Below are 23031 nucleotides of genomic sequence, written 5' to 3' on the forward strand. Positions count from 1 at the left end.
GTCGTCCAAGAACGATCCGTCCGTCTGGTCAACAGTCCCGGAAACTACTTGACCTGCACAAGTAGAGCAAGCCCCAGCCCTGCAAGAATAAGGTAGATCCAATCCAGCACTCTCAGCCGAGTCGAGAATGTAAGTGTCATCAGGGGCTTCGAACTCATTCTCTTCACCATTTGGTCCAATTAACTTCACTTTGTAAGAAGCCATTGCTGACACTTTGAATGAGGAAGCCTTTAATCCAAATGCCCGGGATACACTCCTAAAGGAGCCCAAGGAAGATGGCCTCTGAACTAGCGCACAGGATTTCCTTGGTGTAGCATTTCTGATCAAGCAGGATGTTGGGAGTCTGACCGTCGACATGATCGGAGTTGAGTAGTGAAAGCTGAAGCCATGAAAATAAAATAAGGGAATTTAAACAGGAGGAAAGAAAAACCTCGATCATCGATCAGACACAATAGGAGATTAGAGATAATTAAGTACACAGCAACTTAGCTACTTCTACCCTTGAAATCATACACGTTATTATTAGGAAATGAAGATGAAAAGATAAACCAGCAAAATGAAACATACAAGATCTTGACTACAAAACAACTTCATAATTTTTCACATAATCGCGTCAAAATGCTGGAGATTCCATCAACTACGCTCATTCCACACAAGCTCCAGCAATTTAAAAATTGAGTGGGAGTTTTGAAAAACAATCAATCGAGGATGTGAGATAGTTGCAGATGACTAACTGGACATGGAAAGTTTCAATAACATTTCATAGTTCCAGATGACCAACTGGACATGGAAAGTTTTAATAACATTTCATTCTTGAACAAAAATCAAATTTTAAACCGATCAACAAGTAAAGCCAAATACAATTGTGGTTAAAATACCTTATAACAACGCATACTAAAATATTGGAAAATATGAAACACAAACATCAAAGAATTTAAAACATTGACCAAAGACTGAATTACGACAACAAAGAATACTTCCATAACAGGCTGAAGTGCCTAGCACAATAAGGACTAATAGAAAAGTTCCTTTGGTGCATGATTGGAGACTAAGAAAGCAAAAAAAGGGGTCGAGATCCTAAAATTTTTCGGCACAGTACCTCAAAGCAAACAGAACTTCTTTTACAAAATCGTTAACAACTCTTCACTTGGAATTGAAAGAACTACACATATTATCGAGCAAACGCAACGATATAAAGTGACATCAGAAGATCAAGTTCCAGAAAAAAAATTAAAAAAAGAGAGCAAATCCTCTTGAATCTCGTAGTAACAACAAAGGCCTGAACTATTCGTAAACGAAAAAAAGAACAGAAACAAAACTCAAGCGTTTCTCGGTGGACTTCTAACACTCTACAATGCAAAAATAGAATCAAATAAAATCAAAGATCAAGAATCATCAGAAATCAAGCGTCTATAATACCAAAAAGTTGATCATCCACACTTCGACCGACACTAACACATCAAAAATCCGCAAAAAGCATCCACCGGTGACCAAAATAAGCAGCGAGTAACAAAAAAAGCGAAAAAAACTAACTTACAGAATCTTAGGTCGGAAACAAAACAGTGAAAAGGACAGATAAAAGCACGAACAGGAGAAGATAATTATGAAAACGGAATATAAGCAAAACAACGATGAGAATGATAAGAACAAAGAAAGAAAGAGAGAGATCTTACAGCGAAGTGTGGAAATGGAGGTGTCGGTGAAGAGAAATGGAAAGTGAGCCCTAACGCCGCTGGTAGATGCAGAGCACCGGTGTGTTTGTCGTCGTCTTTCCTTTCTTAAGAGCAAACTCCCAATAAGGACCCTCGAGTTGGTAAGTGAGGCCTTGATTCTCTACGCCGATTCTATTTTAACGTTATTATGATTTTCTTTTTAATAATACAAATAATAAATAAAAGTTTTTAAAATTATATTCGGTTGATAGAAATTTAAAGGTTAAAAATCACATAAATTGAAACAATTTAGAATTAGAAGACGTCGGATTAGAGAAATAGGGTTCATAACCTAACTCAACTCTCTATTTTCTGGTGTGATTGAGTTGGTTCATAACCTAACTCAACTCTCTATTTTCGGGTGTGATTGAGTTGAATCACGTTATTCATTTAATATAGGACAAACGGAAGGAAAAGGACGACCGGTCAATGACTTTTGTTGTCATATCAATTGCATTACAAACTCTATCAATAGCTCACAAGAAGCATTTGGAAGACCGAGCAAGCTTGCTTCACCTATATATAAGATAATCCATAGGTTGCCGCTTCCATATTTTCCACCCTTCACACTGAGCTACTCCCTCGAAACTGAAGGAATAGGTGGAACACGAGGCTTTTTAGGGATTCTCTAAATCTGAGCAAAAACCGTTAATGCAAGCATCTATCTAATTCTATTTCTATTCCTCCGAGTTGAAGCTAGCAACACGTCAATCACGCACCGAAGGGAAGCATCGTACGAGAACAATGTCAAAGACAGGGGTCCTTAGTGCTCGAGAATGGGAGTGGGAAACAACCCTAGTCAAGCTGGGAATGATGAATACTCTCATCATCTCCTACAACTAGAAAGAATTCAGTTTATAATGATTTGAGCACTGAAAGAAGCTCGATGAAATAAACAGGTCTTTGAAGAAACGAGCTTTTGTTCTCGGTCAGAATCTCATTTCGTGAACGGCCCATGTGCATACTCGTGTCCTACTCTTCAAAGTTGAACTAACAACTTGCAGGCAAAAATTGAAGAACTAAGCCAAAATAGAGAGATGAGAAGTTCTTGCAACAAAGTTTGTTTGTTTAACTATTAATATTAGCAGTACTTAAACTTCATCCATTACATCAAATGGTCATCCAAGCAATAAGTAAGGTGCACAAGGTTACAAAGGGAGGTTCATCTTTTTGCTCCTCAGATACCAGAAACAAGCATAGAACTCACATCATTATCTTTCTTCTTCTTCGGAGCGGATAACCGATGTTTCGACCATTCTTCCAAGGCTTTACGATGAGAAGGATTCATTCGAATGCAAGATCGTTTCTCTTTTATTATCTTCTCTGCATTTTTCCAATCTTCTGCCACTCCAAGAGCCACTAACACTGCACATGTAACAGCAACACTTCTTCCATGGCCTGGAAAAAACGAAGAACGACGTCGATATCGTTACCTTACTTCGGTCAATTGGTCACTTGCAAAATGTAATATATGGGATCCTTGTTCCACAGACAATGATATCAAATATTCACTAGCAGTGCAAACATATCAGGAACGCATGTCCAGTGACTTATCAGATTGCAAAGAGGACATAGCAAACATGAGAGGTAAAAACGTCATAGTATTACAACCTAGCCCATGAACCAAGCACCTAGTAGTGTGCAAATCCCAGAAAAAATGTGAGAAATCCAAGATTGTAGGAGGTGTTGATATGAACCCGAGTGATGTTTGATAATACATAAGGTTCTATGTTTGTCTTCGGATTTCAGCGATAGCGTTTTCTAGGATTATCGTTTAGATCTTATTTTACATGATTGGAGTCTATTTCTTTAGTTTGGTTCTCATTGAAAAGATTGTAGGACATTAAATAGACAACCTAGGCACTATCATTTAAGAACTAANAAAGATTGTAGGACATTAAATAGACAACCTAGGCACTATCATTCAAGAACTAAGAATCAAGTGAGAAGTAATCCATGGAATCAGTTCTTCCATTCCTATCGAGTTGAAGCTCGCACTGTCGGGAGCATCGTTTAAGAACAATGTTAGAGACAGGGCCCCTTAGTGCCTGAGGATGGGAGACAACCTTATTCAAGCGGGAAATGGTGGTCATCCTCTACAACTAGAAAAAATTCAGTTTGTAACGATTTGGGCACTGAAAGAGGCTCGATGAAATATACGCGTCTATGAACCAGTTCTTCTAAAAACAAGCATCAAACAATAACACCAAACAAAAATCATCATAGAAGCATAATCATCCATACAGATGCAGGGAAAACTTCCAACTCTTAAACTAAACTTACNACCAAACAAAAATCATCATAGAAGCATAATCATCCATACAGATCCAGGGAAAACTTCTATCTCTTAAACTAAACTTATATAAACAACAGACGTCAATTAATCCACTTCAATGCACTAGAAAATCATAATGCCTCATCAAATCATTAGGGCTAGTGAACTTACCATAAGCACAATGAATAAACACCGGCTTCTTCAGCTCTCTCTTCTTACAAATCCACCGAACAGCCCTTTCAATTTCTTCAGGCTGAGGAGACCGCGTATCCCAAGTTGGAACACACAAGTAACCAGTCCCAGAGACTTCCAAACGCCTCGGCAGTTCACAAGTACAATCAACAACGGCAGGAGTACCAGGAGGCAATCGATCAGGTGAACAAGGCCACCCCCCAACATAAACACCCTCACAAATTTCAGAGTAAGGATCATCCTTAAGGTACAATCCACGCAACGAAGGAAGAAATCGAACGAAAAACAAAAAGGGACCAAAAATCACGATCGACCAAACAGGAAAAGTCCCATCCGATTTCTTCCCCAACAGCAGGGGAAGATTGATAGATGGAAGAGAAGCGATTGAAACCAAGAGAGAAACTAAAGAAGCGTACAAGAAAGGAATCGATAACAATCTGAAGCCATAGAATCTAAGGAACAGGAATTGAGAGAACAGAGCTGCTGCCTTCAACCCTATCAATAATGATAATCCTGGTTTCATCATCTTGGAGGCTTAAAATTCTGGAAAATTCAAACTCAGATGAAGATCAGAACGGGAAATCAAAAGGATTCTTACAGCTTGTAAGTGTGTAGCGCGATTTCCTAAGAATCTTGGAGACCGAAGAGGACTGGATGAAGAAGCATCAGCGAGAATTGTCCACCAATCCTCGCTGAACAGGAAGCTAATTGGAGAAAAAGAATTGTTTTTCTTGTTTTCTTATAAATTTCAAGACATTTATAAAGGGGGAAATTTCAGCCGTAACGAACTAAATGAGCCAATGAATTTCGTTGTAACCTATTTTTATTTACATTTAATATTTTATTTAAGCATAAATTCTTCAAATTTGATAAATCAATTAGTTTTTTTAAAATTTTAATTTATTAAATAAAAATTAAAAATATAAAAGAGGACACTTCAAAATTTTTAAAACTGTATTTTCTAAAATATATTAATGCTCATTTTAATAATTGTAATANAAAAACCCTCATAAAATGTGTTTTGTTTCAATTTTTTTTTTTTTTTTATATTTCAACTTTAGTCCGAAAATCCAGAAAAGTAACTTTAAATCATGACAATAAAGTAACTTTAAATCATGACAATAAAATGTTAATGCTCACTTTAATAATTACACTTTTACTGGTTAACCTCAAAAAAATAATCTTAAATCGACAATAAAATATTAAGGCCCACTTGAACTCAAAAAAGTAATCTTAAATTAATTCGTTAAGGGGTGTGAAAACTTCTTTTTAGTGGACGCATCTGAAAACCTTAAGGGAAGCTCATACGGAAAAGTCCAAAACAATATCTGCTAGTAGTGAATTTGGATTGTTACTTCGCTTTAAAATTCTAACAAATATTTGAATTGTGATGCTATATGAAGTTCCATAAGCTAAAATATCAACGTTCTAAACATAGCTTAGCTTAATAAATAAGATAGCTATTACAAGTTTTTGAGGTTCGAAGTTCGACTCGTAACCATTTACCTTAGTGAAATAAAACCATTATAGGAAGGCATCTCTCACCAATAACAAATATTTCCTGCTGCATCTGCTTCTGTTGTTTTTGCTTCATTTCAAGTCAATTTCAACCCTATTCACAGCATCATCAAGCTTATAGTTTTCTGAAGCTTCATAAGTGTTTCTCCCACGATAGCCGCGGAGAGGAATGCCATCAACTAGAGCGCTTTTGGCCACGGACCACTCGCTCGCCAGTCGCTCTGGCAATGATTTCTGGGATCTGAATCTCCGTCTTTCTGACCTTGACCTTGTAAAGCTTTGACCACTCCGTCCCTATGAGGCTTTGTCCTTCAAAGAACGAAATGTAACGGCTTAAACTCACCGCTAGCAGATATTGTCCTTTTTGGGCTTTCCTTTTCGAACTTCCCCTCAAGGTTTTTAAAACGTATTTGCTAGGGAGAGGTTTCCACACCCTTATAAAGAATGTTTCGTTCTCCTCCCCAACCGACGTAGGATCTCACAGAAACTATCCTGCGGTAAAAAATTGAGATAATGAATGCCTGTATAGCTAGTAGCACAGATATGGCAGGTTAGAAATGCAGCAAACAGCAAGAATATGATTTGTTCGACACATAAATGCCTCATTTCGAATCGAATATCGCAAATCAAATTATTGGTCAGAAGTTAAATGAACCTATCATAAATAAAAGTTCATACCAAATCTAAGCAATATGTAACCGAAAGTCGTCGGGAAAATTTAAAAATCGTGAAACTGTAACAAAGAATTATAAGGCTAAATGATAATTGAAATAAGGTTGTTCTGTTCACCATTCAATTTACCAGATAGGAAAGAAAGCAGAAAATGAAATATAAACAAAGTCACCTAAACTAGAGAACAGATGAACAAAACAAGGCAATAAAGGAAAACAACAAATAGGGTGCACCAGTCCAAATGTAACCCCATGTTTCCAAATTATTCAACAATCTATACATATCAGTTAACGAAATGGATCTAGCCAAAGAAACGACCCATCAACAAGGACTACACCCTCCATAATTTGGGCACTAAAAAAGGCTCGATGAAATAGACATGTCTATGAACCAGTTCTTCAAAAAACAAGCATCAGACTAACACCAAACAAAAATCATCATGAGAGAACAAAATGGATCTAGCAGCACCACAAAATTTGAAGGCACATCATGAACTTAGAAGAACGGAAGAGAAAGACAAAATCATGCAAAAGACTATTATGTTCATCTTTTCATTCAGAATGTAGTTGTTATTAAGAATGACTTGCATGCCCTAGCCGTAATGCACCAAAGAAAGAAGAAACCCCTATATCTTAACCTTAAAAGTCAATCAAGGATGAAGAAATCAGAACGTTGTGAAACTACTCACCAGGGATCATACTTCTCGAGTCTCATGTACTCCACAAGACAACTAAAAACTGGATCTTTAAAAGAAAAAAGACTTTACAATGAAGCCAAGACAGATGCAACCAACAAACGATTTTATCGTCGACCTAGGGGTGAAGCATTTTTATGAGAAAATGAAGAAATGAAATGAAGCCATACGAACAACGGTACCAGGTTAGAAAATCATTACAGTGAGTAGGACCATATGATCTTGAACATTTGTCCTTCCAGCTATGACTGAGATGATGTTTTGAGCTTTTTCCATCAATCCATGCAAGAGAGAATGCTTGCCTCAGAAACAATAAGGATATTAACAGAAAATCAGGACTCGGTATAGAGAAAAATGCAGACAAAAGTAAATAATGATACGAATTAAGTGTAAAAAGAACCATTTCGTACATCTACGTCTACACAGTGCATTGCAACAACAAAACAATTCACATGTTACCACAAGTATGAAGAGGCTTTGCACTATGACAAGCTGTCGAGCAAAACGCCAAGCATCTTCTCCTATCAACTGGCAATCAAAATAGACGACATCCTGAAGATCCTTCAATTTAACTCAAATATCAAAAGAAAGTCAACATTGGGACAGTAATGCAGTAGTCATCATTTTTCTGACTACCAAGAGCTCCCTGAATTCAATGGCAACATAACATAGCTAGACTGAAACCCACTATTGTAGCAATGGAAATTATATTTAGAGTGAGGATGTAAGAATCACACGTGATGCAGAGCTAACAATCCAACGAAGTTAGAGCAATCACTAGCTAATATATAATAAGTAACAGGGTAAGTGCTGAAACGCCATCGCTGACCTCATTCTGCATAGACATGCAGCAGGAGAAACCAAAGATTAGTTTCTGAGAACAATAAATGATAAGGAGATGTAAAAGAAATGAGCAGAAAAGAACATCATAGACAAGAGTCCTCCGAGAAAATTGTTTTGATTGCATATGAAATAAGTTATCTGGTTACATCAACAATTATGACCTCCTCCACCCTCCACCCCCCACTCCCTCCCTCCCTCTAGAAGTGAAAGAATTGGATGACAATGAAACCAAGAGCCAATCTGTCAGAGGCTTAACTTATACATGGAACTTCCCCCCGACTAAAGTATAGAATTCTAAAACCCCAGTAAATGGGGGAAAAAAGGTACACTATACAAGCACTATAAAAGCATATTCAAGTCAGCGAGGTCGTCCATGGGTATTTCAAGGCCCACTGCATCATGATCTTGTAATCCATCCTCGTCAATGTTCAACCAAGAATCGAGATCCTGAGGCCCACCAAGTTCATTGCCCACACCTAATTCTATTGATTCTAAATCATGTAGCTGAAGATTTGTGAAATCTGTACATTCACTAATTTCCTTTGATGAATCCTGAGTAGCATTATTAAGGGGCAATACCACAGTAAATTCCTTCTTTGTGCTATCATTTGCAACTTCATTGGAAATCCTAGTTGCAGGGTTGTCAGAGTAGGTTCCGTCCGTCAACTTGCCTACAAATCTATTTCCAGCAGGAGATAGCTGAGCCGCCTTCGGCTTGGGCTTTGTTTTTGTTTTACGCTCAGTCCTAAAATCCCCAGCAGATGAACGCCCAGCTTTGTTAACACATAATCTAGCTGACATATCTTTGTCCCTTTCTCTCTCGCTTCTCTTCCCCTTAGCTCCAGCTAATGAATTGTTACCCACGGTTGATACAACCCTCATGCAAGCACTTCCTACATCATCAAGGAGCACTTCTTTCTTTTTCCCTCTATTCACTATAGGCCCAGTTCGGGTGAAATCCTGGTCGGAAGAATGAAGTAATCCCCTTCCACTTTTATGATTCTGTAGACCACTGTGATAAGCTTCACCAGGGAAGGAACCTGCAATGGTGATAATATCTTAAAAACCAAGGATACAAGATGAAAAGATTAACTTTTTTGACATTACAGCAGAGGTCTGCATGAAGCAACGAAAAATCATTAAATGGCTCCAGAACAAATTCATGAATCCTACTTGTAGCTCAAGCACCTTAATATAACCATTCGTTCTCTTTTTTTTTTTAGGAAAAGAATAGTATATCTAAGTTCAAGAATACATCAAACAAAATAGCAAACATGACATATTACGCTTTTGTTTTATGAGTCAACTAACTGGAAACAATTGAATCATTACCATTCATAACATCTGCATCAATTCGGTTAGAAGGTCGAGTTAAAATGTCTCGAAGTGCAGGCTCACTGAAGCAACTCTTTTGTGTATCTTCAAATCTTCTACACCTAGCAAGAGTTCTTTTCATGAAAGCTGAAGCAACTTGTTTTGATACCTTGGAGATTCCCAACTTTGCAGCACTACTGCCTCGAGTGGCCTATCATATCAATCATATGGTAAAATAGTGAGATAATAAGTGAATGTGAGCTATTTAAAATTTACAATAAACTGCCACATGACTTTAATACTTCCAAGAGAGTACTCAATCAGATAAAAATAAAATAAAAGAAATTATTTATGTATTTATTTTTTTAAAATCTTCTGTTTTGATTCAAAGTATCACATTCCATTCATTTTCAAGGCAAATTAATTTGCAGAAGTAAATCCGTGCCAAGTATACAAGATGATAAACTAAGTTTTAGTAACTGGAAATCTTAGGAAAGGATTGGTGATCCTCTCGTTAAGCGAAGATTAAGGGAACAGCTTGCACATCTTTCCTAGTAGTGATTACAGAAAAAGGGCAGTAACAATGAAGTATAATTTCCCTGTAAGATGCAAAATTGCTGTCAGCCATCAGTCAGGAACATTGTTGCATTACCCCACTATGAAAGTGGTCTTTCTAAATATGACAAACTCAAAAAGGAATTTTTTTAACAACCACCCAGTATGTAAGTTAGAGTTTCCTTCAGCTCCGAAAGCCCAACACCCAGACTAACAGAAAGAAAGAGAGCGCTGATGAGCACTATACTTTGTAGTACGTGGAGAGTCTTCCTAGCCATATCTTGAATCTTCATTTAGGTAGACCTCTTAAAGTATCAGAAGACAAGGCTTGATATATTGCATTCTGTGAATTTAAAAGTGGGTGCCATTCGTTGGTCTAAAATCCAATTTTCCCTTGATTGGGAGGTCAAAGAATTAGCAATCTCAAGCAAAGAATCTCTGCCTCCTAGCTAGATGCCCCTAAAGATTTCATGCAGAAAAGGATGGTCTTTGCAGGAAGGATATTGTTGCTAAAATTTCTTAACACTCATTTGGCTGGAAACTGTTCTCTTCACTCATATAAAGGACTCATTCTGCCATTTACAAGCTTAAAAGAGGTTAGAGGTCTTCTCAAAGAGAGCAAAATTTTCTGGTTGATTGCCACTAATCCTCCAGCTTCTGAATCATCTTTGCTTAGGTGAGGCTCACCTTTTTGTTCTTTCCAATGATTCAGATAAATGTAAATCTCTCGTCATTGTAAGATAATTAAGTTTTTATTCCCTTCCAGATGACATGGGCCTTCTAAGGAATTAGCTGAACGATGAACAAGAATGGATAATCTCAACTCTTTTCTGTCCTCATTTTCTTTCAACATCTCTCTAGACAAATGGGCTTTGGACGGTGGATAGTTTGGGCATCTTCACTTACAGCTACTTTGTGAATTTATTCAGCAAACAATACATTAATACATAAAAAAGTTCCAAGCCAACAAAGNTAATGCCTACTGGAGCTAATGCATCTCTTGCCGTCGTTGAACCCAAAAAAAAAAAAAAAACTACCAAAAGACGCTGTACTCCTGGAACTCAGTTCTCACCAAAAGAAACATGCTAAAAAAAATTATGAAGGGTGTTGCTTACCAAAATATTAAACGACTACAAATATCTACCAGATAAAAATCAATTGGCACATAACAGGCATGGGAATATTTTATAAAATATAAATATTTTATATTTTCACATACCAACTGCTTTAGACAAGCCAACTGAACAAGCCGATCCATTGCAAACTGTTCGCGAGACCTACAAGGTGATTTTTAAAAAAAAAAACATCCCACAGTAAATAATCATGTTGCTATGATGTATGGGTCAAAGATTGAAGGCAAGTTAAAGATTGAGGCAAGGATCTAAGTAACTGAAAACCCACCGTTCTTCTGTTTTCCTGCCCTCCTCAATTGCTTTGATTATTTTGTTTCCATGAACTTTTGTCTTAACAACCTATGCAGCATAAGTTCAAACATCAGCAACAAATATAAAGCTTAGAAATGTCAAAGGAGATTGCACAGCCAAATCTTATGAAAACCTAAATTGAAAAACATAAAAGAGTATGCAGAGAGCATTGCAACCTGTTGGTTAAGTTTCTTCTCTAATTCAAGAATTTCTTGATTCATAGTATCCTCTTCCCCATCTGCTAGGTCAGGCTAAGAAAGATACCATTGAAGAGTAGAAGAAATAAGGCAACTACACAGAAAAGTATATATAGAATGTACAAACTAAATCCTGAAATATATACCACAGTCTCTGGGAATAGTCCAATACTCTGGAGCTCCAGCATGAGTTTATCCTCCACAGACATCTGCCCATACGGGCAATTAAAGACAGAAACATTAGGCTCTTTCAAATGCATGCCTGGTGATCCATCAAGACCATTTTCATGAAGCTCAGGGAAGTATCCGTTGTTTAATGGTTGATATCCATGATCAGCATGATGCATGTCATCATTGAAGGACTGGCTGTCACGCCTTGTGAAGGTAGTGCCCCCATTGCAAGTAAATCTACGACCAGCAATTTGCTGAGTTTTAGGATCCGACTCAGATTCAAATGCAATTCCAATCGAGTTTCCAGTCTCAACATTGACGGAAGGATGCATAACCCCAGGAAAGCCATCTTCCCCGTAATGTGAAAACATATTTGTCCCTCTACTTTCTTGGTACTCCTCCGTTTCATCTTCAACTATTAAAGCTGATAACACTCTTTGGTACAGTGGAGTAACGATTTTCCTCTTTTCTGATTCTAATTTTCCACTTAAAGTAACGAAGTCCTCAGCTTCATCAACCTGATCAACATTTTTAAGCATATTTTGTGATTCATGTGAAAACTGGCTTTTTCGTCCAGAATCAAATGCTTGAGGTGATGAATCCTCCTCTGCCACAAAAGTACCCTGAGAAAATACCTCTTCGTCATTATTACGTGTGAAGAAAAGAAAACAATTATATAGATGGATTCTTTTTTTCATTCCTATTTCACTCCACATTTAGAATATTTTCCCCAAAAAGTACTGAAATATACACAATATTTGTAGAAAAGAACTACTTTGATAGGCTAGGTTTGCTTAAACAAGCACCTGCACCTCGGAGAGTTTGAAGACTCAATACATCTATCTATAAAACGCTGCAATTTAATATCCATGATTTTTTTCCTTTCAAGGAAGAGAAAGAAAGAAAGAACGAATACAGAAGGGCCAAACAGGGCACATAAACTCGGGCTAACAATAAAAGAAAAACCTACAAAAGACACCCTAAAAGGAACCCAGACGAAGCTAACTTAACAAGAAAGAAGTTTTTTCTCTGAAGCTGCCAAGAGCTAACTTACAGGCCCTAAGCAGATACCATCCAGTCATAATAGGCAAACCTTCAGAAATTCGTGGATGCACAGACTCCATTTGTNTTTTTTTTTTTTTTTTTTTTTTTTTTTTTTTTTTTTTTTTTTTTTTTTTTTGTATGCCCTTAATTATTCTTTCATATTTCCCAATGAAAGTTCGGTTTCTTATTTTTTTTTAAAAAAAATTGCGAATGCATCAAAGAACTGAAGTTATTTGCATGTCCTACTATATTTCCCAAAGTTCAAATTTCTCAATTTTCTTTACAAACCATATATCTTCATCTAAATTTTCTGACAATTTGGCAAAACCTTCAGCGTTGAATCATATATATATATATATATATATATATATATATGCTGCTAGAAAGATAAAAATCCAGACACATACCGGAATTGTGTTCTCATGGTCCAATATTTCAGAAAAGCTCTCATCATTCTTGTCTAGAGATATCTGCAGATCAAGATAAATGATAATTTAAGAATATCTTTTAGAGCCACTGAGAACTATTGATGTCTAGAAATATCTTTTAGCAGTATAATAGAATATTATAGTTCCTACCTGCTGCTTCAAAAAGGATTCATCCTCTTGGCTGACGGGAGCAAATAGAAATTCCATTTTCCACCAGAATGAACTAGAACAGCAAACATCTGTGATAGCGAAAATATATGGAATAATATGACCATGATTCAGGTTCAAGAACTAAGCAACTGTACATGCATACACACACACACTAAACATTCTTTCCAAGAAATTCAAAATTTGAAGAGGGACACGTACAGCTCGGATTACAAGCATAATTTGCAGCTTCTAAGAGTTCTTCACGGTCATCGTCTGATTCACCTATAAACCAAGCATAAGAATACTAATGCACAAGTAACATTTAGAAAGTGGACAAATTCAGATATACATCCATTTTACATCTCAACGGAGCCCAGAAACTCAACAAGAAATAATTTCCTTTCAAGAATTTTCAATTCTCACTTCTAAAGCACATCATGTTTTACATCGTCATACCACACATGGGTTAATCTATATCTTTCCCTTTAATAAAAGAGGAGTATAATGATATCATTATAAAAGCATACATGTAAACCTCAAACAAAAACATATTGTAGCAATAGCATTCAACAAATGATGCACTGGAAGAAAGTTCTTATATAGGCTCATGCTCCCCATCGTCACATTGCACAGGTAGGTTAAACTAAAATTGTACTTTCAAGAAAGATTAGTAGAATGATATCATTATAGTAATTATTATTTCAACTCAACACATTCTTTTCAAAGGGAAACAAAAGTCCACTCCATACTTAAGCTTACATCCAAACCTAAACAAAAACTATTTTGTAGAAGTAACTAAATTGTTACTCTGGAAGAATGTTTTCATACAGCTATTATTTAGAACTTCTAGTCCTACGACCACCATTATGCTTTCTCCCTGCTCAAAAATATGTTTCTTTTTTCTTGCAAAAAGAATGTTGCGTCATGTAAAAAGTTTTTAACTATTAATATGATAGCTGAAAACAGGTGAATTGGAGTATGACATGACACATTAAACACTAAAAGTCGAAACTTTCAATCACTCACTGGCTTTAAAGTTGTAATGGTAAGAACTTTATTGTAAGAATTATTACTAAACATAGCGAGTATCATGTTTCTATGAGAAACGCCTCATTAAACGCCATATAAATCGAAAATAACATACCTGTACAATCGGGGGAACCACCAGCTGATGTTTGTGAAACTCGAGTGAAGGCCTTACGATCAGATAACTTTTTAAGTGGGGGACGCCCTGACTTGCTGAATGTATTATATATTATCAATAAGATAAAGATTATCGACAAAAAATAATGAAAGTGAGAAAATAAATGTTGACAGATCTATCACCTTCCGTTTTTCTCAGAACCAGGCCTTGCACCTTTAAGTGGCTTAGTCAAAGTTGGAGTCTCCAGTTTCTCCCTCGATGGTGAAACTGAAACCCTTGAAAATGATGAACCTCTACCGCTTCTTCCTTGTCTTCTAGCACTGTCCCGAATTTCTTCTTTGCCATGTACCTTGTTCTTCATTGAATGAAATATGTTAGGAGCATTATTCTGAGCAGCAGAAACCAACATTCTTTCATCTAGTTCCCCACTCACTGATCCTTTCTCTTTCAACTGACCGTCATGATTTTCACCAGCACCAGATTCTTCACTCTCAGATAACCTGGCAGGAGATGACACAACTTCCTGTTTCACTCTGACCTGTTGACTACCAATAGACAAGTTCCTTGCAAGAAATGAGCCACTTGTCACAGGTGAAGCCATTCTACCACCAAAATCTGAAGGAGAACCTTCAGACCCCTGCACATCATCATGATTTGAAACAGGTGATAATAGATTAGATCTTCTAGTACGGGACATTTTCTGTGGCCTTTGGACAACCCATTGAGCCATGGGAGGAGAAGATGATCCACTGGGCATGGGACGCTTGCGATTATTAGCCCCATTTACTGATTGAAATTTATTTGTGATTGGAGGTTGTTCCCAGCCATCAAGTGCTCCAGACATGCGCGAAATATTAGGAGACGAACTTCCAGCTGTAGTAGAGCCAGACCTGGGTGCCCTTGAACCCTTTCCTTTTGCCAGCAAATAAGGGCCAGGTACATGATTATCTTCACGAACATTTAATCTGGTGATAATTTCACATTAATTCAAAATATTGTCTAAAACCTTACTAACTATATATGCTAGTAAACATAAACTACTCAAAATATGGCAGTAGAAAAAGAGTCCAAAGTTCAATTGCAGCAAACCACAAATACTTAACACAAACCAGTACATCTACATCATCCCAAGAAATGGTTCAATACATTAATTTCGCTGGGGAATCGTGTGTGGAGAAACAAGAGCATATCATTTGAGAGATTATGTTCAGAAACAGAACCTTTCTAATAGTCGTGAAAGTTAAGGAGAGAGCACCAAAAGGAAGTACTGTAGTAAGCAGTCACCCACACCTCATAAACCTCACTCGCCAAAAAAATTGTATGAAATTTTGTCCTTTCTATCCAGGTCAAACTTCCCAAAGAAGGCTTTTAATACCCTATGTCCATAACACCATCCCTTTTTGTTTGAAATTGTCGACAAGCAATAAAGTGAAGAGTTGGTCATGAGATTAACTTGTGTGTGTTTTTTTATATAATACTGCTTCTAATCATAAAATGAAAGTAGCAGACATACTAGTGTAGTAGATTAAAAGGAATGACATACTTATTATTTCCTTTAACTTGTAATCGGTCCTTTGCTTGTCCACCAGTTGGATCTCTATAAAGAGTAGGCTTTTTTTCAGGCTCAGCCTTGGGAATAATACGCACACTTGAACCAGTAGGCAAAGAACTTCCATCGCCCTTGCTCATGCCACTTATACCACTAGAAGAACCTGATCTGCAATGAACATCATATTTCAACGTTCATTCATCTTATAGCATTCATAAACAGCTAATGACCCATGAAATAACTCATCTCCAATAAGTATCCTCTCCAGTTTCCCGTAAATTGAATGTCAGTTAAGGAAAAGGAAAAAAAATGCAATAAATAGAATATCCACGAAATTAGAAATATGTTAGGCTTTTATAGACATGAAAACAGAATTTAAAATATACGGATTACATAAACAAATGTGTGTATGTTACGTGAATATGACTGCACAGTAAACAAAATTAAAATTCTTCAAACCTACTTCAACTATTTCATAGTGCATGCCACATAATTAACTACTCTAGTTCAAAAAAAATAAAATCTGGTGAGGGAAGGGGTGTTAGAACAATTTCATTAATATCAAACACGACAAAAAGGGGATGGACGATAAGCTATCCACTCAAATCTGCTCGAGAATTTTAGCAAAGGCTGAGAATATATGCTTATCATGGTGCATGGTTCTAAAAAATAGGTCACTAAAGCATGAGTGACCCAAATTCAGATTGAAAAAGAATTTTTATGACAATAATTTTCATTGAGAACCAACTAAAGACTNAAAAAAAAAAAAAAAAAAAAAAAAAAAAATCAGCAATATAACAACTTAGGATTCAGCCACATACCAACATCTTTTTAGTGGAGTTTTTATTGGGAGGTTCACAAAAGGTTGAGACTTATTTTTTTAAAATTCAATTTTAGACTCATCTCCCAAACGATCTCAAAAGGACAATTCCACTGGTAAATATTTATTACGGGAAACAATGCACATCATATATTCGACAAAAAAAGGGACACAGCCTGGCCTCACGGATGATGGGTCCTAAGCATAATTTGAAGGATAATAAAGAAAGGGTATCCAATCCAAATTAATAAGAAAAGAAAGTGTTGTGTATTACAAAAATAATATGTAAAGAACTCCAAGTAGAGACTGAAAATTGTACATTTTCACAACCCAGAAATATTTTTTGAGGAAAACTCATCTGAGAACAAAATAATAAAGCAATTGCCTTTGGAAATAAAGATAACCAAAAAAAAAAAGTCAAGATTAGCATACAACCATGTCAGTTATGGAACATTACTAACAATAAGTTGCTGTGTGGGGAGGTTCATGCAAGGTATTTAAAAAAAGTCACCTTTTAGATTCATCTCCCTAACAATCTTAAAAGGCCAATTCCAGTGATAAAGCAATTGGTGTTTGAAAAAAAAAAGGTATAAATGTCAAGATTGGCATACAACCTTGCTAGTTATAGAGCATCACTAACGATATACTAGCTAGATTTCTCATCTTTGAATAGCCCAAGATTCATTCATATAACAAAAAAGTAAAGTAAAGAAATGCATAATAATGATGAAATAAATCACCTGACACTCTGGGACTCGGATGATTGCCCTCCTGGCTCATTATTAAGCTTATGAAGCATGACGCGTTTTAGCTCTCCTTCACCATCCAACGGTCTGTTTAACACAGTACCCACGGAGCGCTTCCTTTTCATTCTTCTATCCCATGATTCACCAGTTGGAAGTTTGCGAATTTTTTCTTCAACTAGATCAGAAACTTCACCACCATCCCTAAGCAAATCTCTATCTCTCCCCAAGGGTGGAGGCTGCCTCATAACATTGTTAGTCCGGCCTTCAGCCTATTAAAAAGTTAAAACAAATATAAAATTACTCAAGCAGTTTAAGTCCAAGAAATATCTAACTTTCATGCAGTGAAAGAAAAATAGGTATGAAGTGTGTAGAAATTGAAGAATGGTGCTCAAGAAAATTCTGGACAGCAGTAAGAAATCTCAATAGATAGTAAAAGGACCTTCTGAAAACCTTAAGAATGCAGTTAACAAAGATCTATCATTAGATGACCACTCATGAAGATGAATCGCTGGCTGAAAGGTCTCCTTCAGAACCTTGCAGCATGGACGTTATATCCAATTAATCATCAAATTTAATAACTTCTCAGAATTGCTACTGTTTCCTGTTTCCAACACTACATTTTCAACCGTTCTCTTCCTTATCCCTTTCTGATTAAAAAAAAAAAACTTTACTTTTCACTTATAAGTTATATCAAGTGATCCTTAAATTGGTGGATAAATCTACGTGCTTATTTCTACCAAAAAGTAACTATACATATCAGGTGACTAGATATCCAACCCTACTAGAAAGCCTATAAAAGAAAATTAGAGATCCATCAAATAATTAACTTCAATTTGCAAAGATAAAGAAAAATGGGAAAGTTGTAGGAGTTCGTACTTTTCTTTACATTTGTGAGTATCTAGGCTGGCTTGTACCTGTCTCAACTTTTCTCATAAAACAATTGTTTAATCCTATTACATTTGGTTGCCAAGGAAACTAGTAGGATGTTAAAGCTTAGGTGGGTGGCAACTGGCAATCACGGCTTAAACTCATCCCCTCTAAGCCCAACCCTTTATTATTTAAATTGACAATCAAGGATTCTTTCATGCTTCATGGTTGAAGGTCATGGTCATAAAAGAAGTCTAATAACATGTTCTACTCCAAACAAGCTCCAAAGTTGCACAAAAAAAGTCTTCACGTACGCTCATTTCCAAATTACAAAAAGACCCTTTATGATAGAAAACCTCAAGTAACTCGCAATCCATATTTGTTTCAAAGACTCCAAATCAGATGGCTTAGCCTCAAGTACCACTCTTTTCAAATAGAAAATGTCCTTCATATCTAGAGACAATAAAAGGGCAACACAAAGAATTCTACTCCAAAAACACCTGAAATTGCAAACAACTCTCTTAAAGAACCTATTGCTTCACTCTTTCTCACAATTACCAAAAATTAGTAATCAAAGCATAATTCATTTAACTACCGATTTGGTCACTAGCAATGCAATATAGCTAACCTCTTCTCAAAAAGAAATAACAAATGAATTTAAACTATGCAGCAAACTTCCATAGGAAAACAAAATAAGTTGAGTTAATCAAATGCATGCTGAACAAATAAGTAAAGAGTAAATAGTAATAGTACTTTCTTCCTAAAAGATACGTGCCAAAAAAGGACATCCCAAACAAATATATATAATTAAAATTAAAAAAAAAACAAAAAGAAACCAAATATAGATATGTACATCAATAACTTTCATTCTATGGAAAGATAACAGTATAAACAAAGGGACGTAAATATTGAAAACTACAATAAGAGTAAATGATTGATAAAATTTGAACAGACCCTTAATTCAGCAACTGAAGTCCGAACACGCTTGCTAAGAACATTGTTTTTTGCCCTGTCTTCAAGTCTCGGATTCACAACATCTGGAGAATTTCGGTGAACCTGACTTCCCTTCTTCAACAGGCCAGGCCCAGCAGGCCTTTCATTAGTTAAGATCTCATTCCGAATTTGCTTCTTCTGAACCTGGGACTCACAATACTTGTTCAATTTGTGCAAAGATTCATCCATCCTTCTTGCTCTACCCCTGAAAAATATACGATCATCTGAATTAATATTCCGATGAAAACTTTTAGGAGGAAGAAGAAGTGGAGTTTGTGAATCTATTGGGGACAATAAATGGCTTCTTAGTCTCCTCTCTTTCTAGCCTCTTTTGTACTTACAATCTCGTGCTCATGCAAATTGCCATCAATTGGGCCTCTATATCTTATAACCACTTGGTTGTGTGGGTATATACCTCATTTCCTCTTTTGAAGGGGTTTCTTCTTCAATAAAAGTTAAAAGTTTCCCATAAAAAGTTCATGCCTCTAAGTTTGCTGATTATAGAATCAGGATTCTTAAGAACTTGGGAGAAATGTATAGTAAATCTCTCTCTCAACAGTTCTCAACTCTTGTATTTATCCTCAACAAGGATTTGACTAAGGGCATTTGGAAGAACAAAATCTAGTTAATATCCCATGAATCTTTTTTTAGAAGATTGAACACTAATGACAAAGTTCAATGGAAGTTTTCTACAATTAACTTATTCCTAGAGCAGTGTTATATGTATTATTTGAGGTACATTTGAGGAAACCCAAAGCCAAGTTTATGCTACTAAGCCACAACATTTTATTAGATTATTCCTTCTTTGGAGCCAGCTATCTACCATCTATTTGAGGATTAAGGACCATACTTTTTGCACACCAGATTAAAAGAAATGGAAGATCCTGTGGGAAAATGGCCTCACGGTTGGAGTTGAGAGTTGAGGAAGGACAAAACTAGAAGTATAATTATTTTTAATAAAAGAAATTATGATACTTGTAAAGTTTGAATAATTTTTTAGTTGCAAGTTTTGTAACAACTCTTAGTCATTGGGTTACCTATCCAAAAAAGTGATTTAATTATTGCTTTTTTATCATATATATCACTCAAGTTCCTTATCATAAACTCCCCCATTGTTTGAAAGACCTTTCCCATTTTTCCTGCAATTATTTACCTCCTATTAACATAAAGTTTACTATTTCTATTCAAGAAAATAAGCAACAATCTAACCAAGAAAAGGGATAAATATTTATGTATCAAACAGTTTGTTGTGAGCCAACTTGCCTAATAGTTACTTCGGTGACCACCCTAATTTAAGTACGAAAAATGCACTAATAGAATTTGTAACTATCAGGATATGACTGTTTCAAACACAAGGATTGCAGCATTGCAAAATCACATAAAAGGAGAGGGAAAACACATACGCATGTCTTGTGAATGCGAAAAGTAAGTACCTGGCCTTATTAGTTGCTTCCAGGACACAAGCTCTGAACCGCTTTAGCTCCTCCACAGCCAGAGGAAGCTTCAAACGACCAGGTCCAAATGAACTGTCTTCTACGTTCGTCCCAAATGACATCTCAAACACCTTTTTCAACTCTTCTGGACGAGGATACTTGTGCTCTCCCAATTTTATAGGATCCAACAATAAAAACTGAGATAATGTAGGCAGATCCCCGGTGGAGGAAGCAATGCCTCGAGATGAACTAGAACCCAGACCAAACATCCGGCTCTCTCCACCATCCCGATAGTTTCCAGACCTATCTAAACTGCTACTTGTCTGGCTCATCCTCTGTCCATTGCTATAACTCCCCCCAAATCCTAACTCATCTTGAATAGCCGAGTTGGAAGACTCAAACCTCACATTTCCTGCCATCACTTTAAGCTAGTTGAGCAAAACCCAAACGAAAACGGCTTCCCTACAATATGCAGGAATCCAGAACCCAGCTCTGGAGCAGCAAACTGCTAGAATTATCTGCAGTAACCATCACATCAAATCAGTTCCAACCCCTGACTATCAAATAACATCTTTGAAGTGCTAAAAGGTAAACGGGATGTTGTTCCATTCACAATCAAAGCAGGGAGCAAACCAGAATTTTCATATAGCTAAAATATCAGAATAAATAAACGAAACACATATTTCCAGAAACTTTATACTACCCCCTCGATAACGATCAAAGTTTCCCAACCAAATATTCAAACAAAAACTCAATTTCAGCAAAATCGCAAGTCTTGAACGAGTCAGATCAGAAACCTTCACAAAACCAAAACTAAACAACCAAGCAAACTCTAAACCCTAGTTCAAGCAAAACCTCTAGGGTTTGGTACCGAATTACCCCAAATCGAACTCCTAATCCCCCGGAAAAACTCGAATTATTCCAAAACACAGAACTCCAGATGACAAACATTTACCTGCATTGACCGATCAAACCCACATCGAACTGTAACAATGATAATTCGCGATGGCAAATAGCACCGTTCAAACACCTTAAAGAATAAAACAAAATAAGAGAGAGAGAGAGAGAGAGAGAGGGTTACGATGAGGGAGAAAGCAGCCACCGTAGAGATACCGATTGAGGGAAAAGGAGAGAGAAAATTAAAAAAGAAACATAAAGATTAGGAAGGTCCCGCTGAAATTTACTCGGACAAGGCAGTAATCGGCATAGTACACCGCCGCTACAATCAGGGCCCTTAATCAGGCTTCGGTCTTTCGTGGGTCCCTTCAATTTAGCGCCAAGCTTTTGACAGATACATACTTTTTTCCTTTAAAACATCAAAAAGAAACAAACGCTCTCACCTTAGACCATAAACTCCGTGAAATCTCCTCTTCCTCCTCAAATCTCTCTCTCGAACCACTTCGCCGCCACTGTTTCTCCCGTCGCCGTCCTCCGTCCACCGCTCGCCGATCGATCAATGGACGGAATACTAATTCGATGACCAGAAGAAAACGCTCCGTCTTCCTACCGGAAAGCTAACCAGCCGGAGGATCTTCAGAGTACAGTGATGTGGAAAATCATTATCGGAAACGATCCGCAATCAGCAAGATGATCGGCGTGTGGATCGGAGAATGGCGGCAAGAGAATGGTGTATATATCCACTTTCCCGTTGATGTGTTTTGTTTTTCTTACGACTTAGTCAAAACTTTTATTTTGACTGTATGACGACTTAGTCATCGCTCTTATGACAGTTTTTCCTTTAATTAATTTTGTAATATTTATTAGAATAATCCATTTTTATTTAACTTTTAACATTAAATAAGTGTCTTAATTTACAAAATAATTTAAAAATTTATAATAAACAAATATTATATATTCTATGTGATAATATTTTGATAAGAAGAAATTGAAATAAACATATTAAAATAGCAAATTTTACAAGTTTAAGTCTAAATAAATGTTTTTACACTTACCCAAATTTAAAATTTATATAAAAATTAGTTTTTAAATATAAATAAAAATTGCAGCCATTTATTCTTTATATATTTTTAAATAATTATATTATATTTTAATAACAATTGAATTGACCTGTAATTGTGATGTCTCATATTCGTTGGAGAGAACAAAACAACCTTGTATGGAAACCTTCCCATAGCATACGCGTTTTAAAGTTTTGATGGGAAGCCCGAAAGGAAAAGCCTAAAAAAGACAATATTTGCTAGCGGTGGATCTGGGGCGTTACAAATGGTATCAGAGCCAAACACCGAACTATGTGCTGGCGAGGAGGCTCTTCCCCAAAGGGGGTAGACAC

General features: G+C 36.5%; 3 protein-coding genes across 6 annotated transcripts in view; all 3 read right to left on the bottom strand.

The window, feature by feature from the left end:
• Positions 1-1829, bottom strand: part of LOC111795027 (ferredoxin, root R-B2-like) — a 4724-nt gene extending 2895 nt beyond the window's left edge. Inside the window, exons 1-2 of the mRNA XM_023677254.1 lie at positions 1674-1829; positions 54-379 (exon numbers count right to left, since the gene is read on the bottom strand). Of these exons, the coding sequence (XP_023533022.1) occupies positions 54-357 (304 nt within the window). The 5' untranslated portion in view covers positions 358-379; positions 1674-1829. The remainder of the gene's footprint in view (positions 1-53; positions 380-1673) is intronic.
• Positions 1830-2757: 928 nt separating this feature from the next.
• Positions 2758-4919, bottom strand: LOC111795019 (uncharacterized protein YnbD-like). Its single transcript, XM_023677246.1, has 2 exons — positions 4159-4919; positions 2758-3110 (listed from the first exon to the last, which is right to left on the bottom strand). Exons 1-2 carry the CDS (start codon positions 4703-4705, stop codon positions 2890-2892), a joined length of 768 nt encoding a protein of 255 aa, XP_023533014.1. The 5' UTR covers positions 4706-4919; the 3' UTR covers positions 2758-2889.
• Positions 4920-8005: 3086 nt separating this feature from the next.
• LOC111794413 lies at positions 8006-22450 on the bottom strand. 4 transcript variants are annotated; one of them, XM_023676417.1, is made up of 16 exons: positions 22082-22450; positions 20742-21259; positions 19270-19513; positions 17443-17717; positions 15877-16050; positions 14516-15298; positions 14334-14428; positions 13409-13471; positions 13190-13278; positions 13019-13081; positions 11543-12190; positions 11376-11450; positions 11177-11247; positions 10995-11052; positions 9239-9431; positions 8006-8946 (listed from the first exon to the last, which is right to left on the bottom strand). In XM_023676417.1, the coding sequence occupies exons 2-16, from the start codon at positions 21158-21160 to the stop codon at positions 8246-8248; spliced, it is 3951 nt and encodes a 1316-aa protein (XP_023532185.1). In that variant the 5' UTR covers positions 21161-21259; positions 22082-22450; the 3' UTR covers positions 8006-8245. The 4 variants fall into 4 exon arrangements, with proteins under 4 accessions (XP_023532185.1, XP_023532203.1, XP_023532175.1 ...); XM_023676435.1 differs by lacking the exon at positions 22082-22450 and adding an exon at positions 21823-21986; XM_023676407.1 differs by lacking the exon at positions 22082-22450 and adding an exon at positions 21697-21986.
• Positions 22451-23031: the final 581 nt, after the last annotated feature.

The sequence above is a fragment of the Cucurbita pepo genome, chromosome LG01, assembly GCF_002806865.2.
Source record: "Cucurbita pepo subsp. pepo cultivar mu-cu-16 chromosome LG01, ASM280686v2, whole genome shotgun sequence".
NCBI lineage: Eukaryota > Viridiplantae > Streptophyta > Magnoliopsida > Cucurbitales > Cucurbitaceae > Cucurbita > Cucurbita pepo.